Source organism: Gekko japonicus, unplaced genomic scaffold (genome assembly GCF_001447785.1).
Source record: "Gekko japonicus isolate JY-2015 unplaced genomic scaffold, Gekko_japonicus_V1.1 scaffold2925, whole genome shotgun sequence".
Taxonomy (NCBI): Eukaryota; Metazoa; Chordata; class Lepidosauria; order Squamata; family Gekkonidae; genus Gekko; species Gekko japonicus.
Genome location: NW_015162562.1, coordinates 43583 through 51722, shown reverse-complemented (window position 1 = coordinate 51722; position 8140 = coordinate 43583). Strand labels below are relative to the sequence as shown.

The window sequence follows — 8140 nt, the reverse complement described above, 5'->3', positions numbered from 1 at the left end:
AGGAAGCCCCCCACCCCCCAGCTTCGACCTCTAAAACGCTTTATAATCCCTGCATCATTTTAGCATCTGGACTCATCTAGCAAACATGGTTCTGTAGCTAAGCCGTTTCTGCATCCCCCTCCCCTGCTATATGCGGTTTTAAAACATCGTTCTGCCTTTTCATCTCTTGTTATTTCTTCTTCTCACTTCAGTTTTCATTTATGGTACTTGCCTTGTCCTTGTATTCTGCTTCTTTCCCCTCAATTTTTTATTTTCCTCCCTCCCATCCTTAAACAGTGTCTTCCTGCAGCACCATTTCACCCAAGTCTCTGGTAGGGCCGCTGCTTTTGTCATAGACGTGGGCCTTCTTATAGCTTTGGAAACTCTGTAAAAAATGTAAAACTAATAATAATGTGGTAGTTTTATGACCCCCATGCTGTTCGGTGGTAAGTGGTGGTGGTTCTTGGGGGCCACTGTCTAGTAATGTGCAGGAGATGATGTCCTAAAAGGATAAGTCTCTAGAGCAACTCATGTGTGGATCCGAGGAACAAACTACTGTTCTGTCAGCCAGGTTTTCTCCAGGTTTAGGCACAGATAGTTTTGCAGACTATGGTTCTCACCCTCCCGGAATTACAATTGAGATCAGTTCCCCTGGAGAAAACGACAGCTTTGGAAGATGAACTTTATGAGCACCACCCCCAAATCTCCAGGAATTTCTCACCCCAGAGTTGGAAACCCTGTTTGAAACTGATACATATAGTAAGAAAGCAGTACTATGCATGTTATGATTAACTACCTTATTCTTATGCTTTTATTTCTTAACCCAGTTATGAATAACGCCCTTATTCTCATGCTATTACTACTTTGTGTGTGTGTGTGTGCCCATGCCCGGAAGTCATAGTGACCTCTGGCGACTCCTACTGGGGCATGGAGGACGTTCAGAGAAGTGGTTTGATACCCTGCTTCTGCCTCCCGATCCTGACATTCTTTGGAATGTCATACTTGCCAGAATCGTCCCTGTTTAGCGTCTGAGATCTGACGAGGTTGGGTTTGCCTGGGCTATCCAGGCCAGGGCCTCATGGTATTACTTCTTAAACTAGTTATCAGCGTGGTCCCCGCACCCCTCCAGTTTGGTGTGTTTGAAATCTGCCTGCCATGTATTCCTCCCCCATTTTCTAAGGTTCTCATCACTGCATCCGTATTTCTCTTTTAAAGCGAGGCATCTTGGAAGATAGAAATCTGCACTAACCGCGTTAATGTTTAATTCCTCTGCCAATGCTTACGATCTTACCATTCTTTTCCTTGACATAGTGGACGAGGTGTACCAAGATAAACTCTGCATATATTACTTTTCCTCAGGGTTGTTTTTTTTTAAAAAGGTGCCAGAACTCTCAAGAAGGAAATGAAGTTTTCAATCTGTATAGCTGAAAACTCACGAACTTTAAAATATTTTTAAAAGAATTTTGTTGAAGAGGTTCCGGAACTCTGTTTCGGCATGTTCCTCCAGAAAAAATGCCCTGCTTTTGCCTATACACTAGCAAAAACAGGACAGTATCTGACTGAAGCCAACATTTGAAAGGAGGATTTTTAAACAGGACAGGCCTCCTTAAGACAAACCAGGACATTGCTTGTTTATTTGGAAACAAGTCACAGTGAATTTGATTGGAGTTGTTCCTTAAGGAAACATACATAAGAATAGCAGTCTGTCTTGTCTAAATGCATGCACACATTATTTTCCTGTGGATGACAACTTGACAAGGTCTTCATTCCTGTCCTGGTGGGCTTGTATATCTACCTGCAGTGTAGTAGATGTATCATGCTAACTGATGGGGTGTTTGAATGGCTGGTAAGTGCATCTCAAACTTATTTGCCGCCACAGGAATCGGATTTAATCAACAATTTACACCATTATTTTTTTTAACCCAAGACATTTTATACAAAAAGTGCACTGTTCACAGCTGTACCACAGTACAAAATTATTTACCTGATAGCTACACCCATGAATTGAAAGGCTGTGTCTTCTCTAGCAAGTGAAATTTCACTGGAGCAATCCTATATTCATTAGAATGTGACAGCAGGCGTGATATACTGCTCTCTCCAAATGGGAAAAAAACATTTGTGGAGGGAGGGAATAATTATTTACACTAAACTCATGCTGGGAAATAAAAGCTTAGTGAATTCTGATTTTATTGCCTTCTGTGGAAAAGCTAATGTTCATCTCTGAGAACACATTTACAGTGTTACGTATTTGTGTGTGTGTGTGTGACGTGATATACTGCTCTCTCCAAATGGGAAAAACCCATTTGTGGAGGGAGGGAATAATTATTTACACTAAACTCATGCTGGGAAATAAAAGCTTAGTGAATTCTGATTTTATTGCCTTCTGTGGAAAAGCTAATCTTCATCTCTGAGAACACATTTACAGTGTTACGTATTTGTGTGTGTGTGTGTTAAGTGCTGTCAAGTTGCTTCTGACCCGTGGCAGCCCTCTGAATTAATGTCTCCCAAATGTCTTCTCGTTACCAGCCTTGCTCCGTTCTTTACACTTAGGGCCGTGGCTTCCTTGATAGAGTCAATCCATTGTAGGTTGGGTCTTCCACTTTTCCTGCTGCCTTCACATTTTCCTGTCATTATTGACTTTTCCAGGGACTTTTGTCTTCTCATAATATGACCAAAGTATGGTAGCCTCAGTTTAGTCATTTTGGCTTCTAGAGAGAGACTCACTTGGAGTCTCAGAGCGGCTTACAAACTCCTTTCCCTTCCCCTCCCCACAACAGACACCCTGTGAGGTGGGTGGGGCTGAGAGAGCACTGAGAGAAACTGCCCTTTTTCAAGAACAGCTCTGACAGAACTATGGCTTGCCCAAGGTCATCCAGCAGCTGCAAGTGGAGGAGTGGGGAATCACACCCAGTGCTCCCAGATTAGAGTCCGTGCACTTAACCACTACACCAAACTGGCTCTCCAGAGTTCAGTCTGGATTTGATCTAGAACTCACCTATTTTTCTTTGGCGATCTATGATATCTGTCAAACTTTCCTCAAACACTGCATTTCAGAGGAATCAATCTTCCTGCCGGCTTCCTTCATTATCCAGTGTTACAAAACTCCGGCTGTTTTCCGTCTCACTTGTGTGGCTTCTGTTACGTGTGACCGCAGCCATTATTGACTTTTCCAGGGACTTTTGTCTTTTCATAATATGACCAAAGTATGGTAGCCGCAGTTTAGTCATTTTGGCTTCTAGAGAGGAGAGTTCAGCCTGGATTTGATCTAGAACTCACCTATTTTTCTTTGGCGATCTATGATATCTGTCGAACTTTCCTCAAACACCGCATTTCAGAGGAATCAATCTTCCTGTCGGCTTCCTTCATTATCCAGTGTTACCTATAGACAACCTGAAATCTTTTGTTTTTCTTACAGGTGGCGTTTCTTTGAGAAATAGTTGAACGTCGGTGGATTATGACCGTGAACAATCCTACAGAGAGGCTCTTCAGATACAGACTTGGGTTACACAGACGTTCATAATGGATCATTTCTTAACCAAAGGAAAACGCACCAGAGACTTAAAAAGAATCTGCTTCTTTTTACTTTTACTCTGTCTGATTACTTCTGTTTGCCCCGATCAAGACTACTACAGTTTACTTGGAATATCTAGAGAAGCGACAAGTCGAGAGATAAGACAGGCTTTCAAGAAGTTGGCGTTAAAGTTGCATCCAGATAAGAATCAGGTGGGTTTCCTTGCCAAGAAAATTATTTCTGTGTGGCAAAGACAAAAGTGTTGTAGCTGCTTCAGATGAAACAGACAGTGGGGTATCAAAATTATAGTGATTACATGGGGTTGGATCCAACCAACTTTTCCACTGGTGAGAAATGGAGGAAGGGGTCCTCTTTGACTCCCAAAAAGCTATGTTTGGGATCATGGCATCTGTATGGTAAAAGACATGGGGTACGGAGGCTGTTGTGAGAAAGGGTACTCAGTGAGACTGAATTTTTAAAAAGCTGTCTGGATCCAACCCATGATATAAAGTTATTTGGAAAATAACAGTTGATGGCCAGTGGTTCTCCAAGTAGGACCCAAAAGTGGATCACAAATGTCTCTCCAGTAGGTTTTGAATCTAGGAGGGAGGAGAAGGAATGGGGTGAGCTGGGAGAGGAACCTCAAAGACAAATCTGAGTTTGCCTCTGTATAACGTGTGAAATGGCCATGAAACGCAGTTATTGGCTCAGAAATGCTCCATATTTATCAATGCCCAGCACGAAAAGTGAAGTATAAACTTGTTCAGTGTTGGTTGATGTGGATTCCTGCATTTTTATTTTGGGGAGCGGGAAAGTAGTATGGAGTGACTTAGTAAGCAAGTTCCCAAAATTGCAGCAAGTTTAGAACAGGGCGTGACAAATCCCACACGCCAGGATGCTATGGCGCCAAGGAATTCCATTGTGGTGCCTAGTATTTTCAGCAGTTATTTATTGTAAGTGCGTCTTGGTGATTCTCGGTAGAGTTACAAAGCTTATTTAAGTAGGGTGTAAGGCCTTTTGTTGTTATGACAACCAGGGTTACCTCATCTTTATTGGCAAGCCACAGCACTTTTGTTATAGCTTCAAAAATGACAAGAGGCCAAAGATTTTGTGGTAGCAATAATTAGAAAATATGGCCATTAAAATAGAAAACCCTGGAAAATAAGTCTGGCTACTAAATGTTGGGGGTGGCTTGTAAAACTGAAGAAAATTTGTCAAGGCTTAGTTTAGAAGCGGGTTCCATGCCAAAGGATTTTGAGATTCCCTGGGTTAAGAAGCGCTCGTTTCATTTCACATGCATCATTTCTGTCTCTTTGGTCCCCTTTTGCAATCATTTCTTTTCTTACGAGGAAGCACTGCGATAATCAGTATCTTCAGAGCATATAATTTTGGATCCATCACAGAATGCAGTCTATCAGCTTTCTATTGCAGCCTGACAGGTGTTTGAGAAACCCAGGCAGGCAGAAGAAATGGGTGATTTACTGTCAGTGTGATGGGACGCTCAAACTGGCAGATCGCCTACATTCAGCTGGGAGCGTCACAATTTGCCCAGACTTGTTCTGTTCTACAATACTCTTACTTTACCCTGTGTTTCAATACTAGCATCTGACTGTGAACTACATGTGTGATCACATAGTCAAACACAAAGGTCTCCAGCCTGGTTCCCCTGTATGCCATTGAGAGCCAGTTTGGTGTGGTGGTTAGGAGCGCAGGAGAACTGGGTTTGATTCCCCACTCCTTCACATGCAGCCAGATGGGTGACCTTGGGTCAGTCACAGTTCTCTCAGAGCTGTTCTCTCAAGGACCATCCTCAAAAGGGCTCTCTCAGCCCCACCTACCTCGCAGGGTGTCTGTTGTGGGGAGGGGAAGGGAAAGGAGAATGTAAGCTACTCTGAGACTCCTTGGGGTACTGAAGGGTGGGGTATAAATTTTTTAATTTATTTATTTATTTATTTTGGGATTTATATCCCGCCCTACCCGTCTCTTCTTCTTCATTGGGCCTGCCAACACCTTTTCTGGTGCCCACTCCAGTGTTCTTAGGAAGCAGGCAGGACCAACTTCTGATTGGCCATTAAAATTTTTAAAAACGTTTGTTTTGGCAGCAGCTGCCATCATAGCACAAGGATCATCACTGTATGACTGAAGACGAACTGTGGCAGCCATTTTGTAGCTGGCTCCACCTCCTGCAACAGCCATTTTGTGGCTATGCCCATCATGCTGTGTCAGAATTCCAAAGCTGTTTGCAGACTCTAGAGGGTTGGGGGACCCACAGTCAAACACATCTTTCATAGTCATGAAGTTGATGGGATGGGTTAAGTCTGATAACACCTTTTAAAACGGATTTGGCATCGAAGAACCAAATAACTTAAACGGTTAAAGAAAGGTTAATGGGATGATAGCCTCTTAAAACATTAGGTTGCAATATTTTTTACATGCCAACGAAGACTTTACTCTTCTATAGAACGACCCAGCAGCACATGAAAACTTCTTGAAAATAAACCGAGCTTACGAAGTGTTAAAAGATGAAGATCTGCGGAAGAAGTATGATAAGTATGGCGAGAAAGGTCTAGAAGATCACCAGCAAGGAGGTGGATACGAAAGTTGGCACTATTATCGCTACGATTTCGGTAAGAGTGTCTTGTACCCTGCAAGCAGAACAGAGTTATTACATCCTGTTTTCCTTGTAGAGGACTAATGCAACCTTCAAGGAAACACAGGGGGAATAATTCGGCAAAGATATAATGTGGCTTGAGCTCACTGGTTTCAGTAAGCTTTAGTGTTCTTAACGTTGTGTTGGATTGTGACCAATGAACAGCACAGTATTCAGTGTGTACTTGGCTTTCTTAATGGATTTAGTTCTTGGGAACAGGACATTCTTTGTTCCCAATATGTTTAAATAACTTCCTGTTTGCTTTCAGCATTAGGGTTCTGGGACTTGCTTCTGGTATCTTTTTAATAGTCATCACCTTGGGAAACCATTTTCTAAATTAATCTTTACTTCTTAATATTTTGGTGCACAGATGGCCAGCTGGTAACACATAGTACGCACCTGACTGCAAGGTTATTTTGTCTGACCAGTGAGGATGCTTCTGCTTCATCACTTGGCTTACCTGTTTGAACCTCTTACCTCTCTCATCATCCATTTTGTATAGCTATTTATTTATTTATATTTATGTTTGGATTTATATCCCGCCCTACCCTGAAGGCTCAGGGCGGCTGAAGGGATTCACTCCTAGTCTTTCTACCTTTACTCTTATTCTTACATGGAGAATTCACACGTCAAACATTCATGGCAGAATTCACACCAAACCTCTCCGCCTCTGCTCCTTCACACACACCCCGTCCTGCTTCCCCAAAAGAAGAATTCACAGTATGATTTCTCTTTGCATAGCTATCTGAAGAAGTGAGCTGTAGCTCAGAAATGCTCATGTTGACATTACATGTGGTTAGTTTGTAAGGTACCACTGGACTTTTGTTCAATGAAAACTGAATGAAATTCAACTTCCCTGAGGAACTGAGCTCCAAAGGTTCTCCTGTTTGAACACCTTGAGAGAGATGAAGTGTGGGATAAATTTCCAGCTGCCTCACTTCCTCTGGAGTGGTTTAGCACCAAAGAAGCTGAAATAAAATGTTTAGCAGTTGAGACAAAAGAGAGAAGATTCTCTCTACTGCTCAGTACATCAGCTGAAAATATTGTGCTGAGATTTTACTTCCCACTAAAAGAAACTGATGATTTTAAGTGGGGAAAACTGCAATGAAGTATTACAGCTCTGAAGTCAGAATGTTAACTGAAATTTGAGTTTAATTCTTACACACTGTCAATAAACTGTTTTCAACTCCCAAGTTTCTCTGTTCAAAGATATTCAGAAGTTGCTGACAGATTTCCCCCCCTACTGGGACTTTCTATCCCAAAATGTCCTACTTTTCTATCATTGTCACCATTGGTTATATACTTGAAAATACCAAACTAAAAATATCCATGTGAAGGAACAGTCTCAAGCCCTGTTCCTTCGGGGTCCTATAAGGTCAGAAAAGCCCCACTGTAGTCCCAGTTCACCTCTCAGTGAAGCCGTCCTTTCTCTTAGTCCTAGGGGGTTACCAAAAACAAACAACATAGTAACCACTGCCACCAGCAGTTCTTGATAGTATCTCCTGTTAGATGGAGTTGCACATTTAATACCCTAAAAATGTGTTGCCATTTAGAAGCATTTCCTTTTTGCCGCACCTCCTGCTTCACTCTTACAAGCTCATGAGGAGACAGTTGTTGCAACATTACAATATCAAGCTTTCTGTCTCACTCAAGGGATGGCGAGCTTACCTGCTACACCTCCAGTTACCACACTTTGGATACCGAGACCAAATAGATGTGTGTAAACAGAGATCAGGCTTCAAGCTTTCAAAATACAAGGAGGTTTAATGAACAAAAATAAAAAAGAGTACGCATGGTCAGCATCAGGCTGAGCAAGAATACAAAGAAAAGGTGAAAACATGGATTCCTATCAGCCTACACTTGGTACTTTTGGTAAATGATAGTGAACTAGGGCCCCGTTCACACGGAGCATTTGCCATGCTAAAGATATGGATGATAGGCGGATTTTCTGGGCACGATCACACCGCAACAACTGGGAAGCGTAGTGCTCCCGTGGCTAA

The 8140-nt window shown here is 42.3% G+C and overlaps 1 protein-coding gene across 1 annotated transcript in view; it reads left to right on the top strand.

Moving 5' to 3' along the window:
- The window catches only part of DNAJC10 (DnaJ heat shock protein family (Hsp40) member C10), a 47823-nt gene that overhangs the window by 718 nt on the left and 38965 nt on the right, over positions 1–8140 (top strand). The window contains exons 2-3 of the mRNA XM_015406392.1: positions 3395–3702; positions 5952–6117. Of these exons, the coding sequence (XP_015261878.1) occupies positions 3499–3702; positions 5952–6117 (370 nt within the window). The 5' untranslated portion in view covers positions 3395–3498. The remainder of the gene's footprint in view (positions 1–3394; positions 3703–5951; positions 6118–8140) is intronic.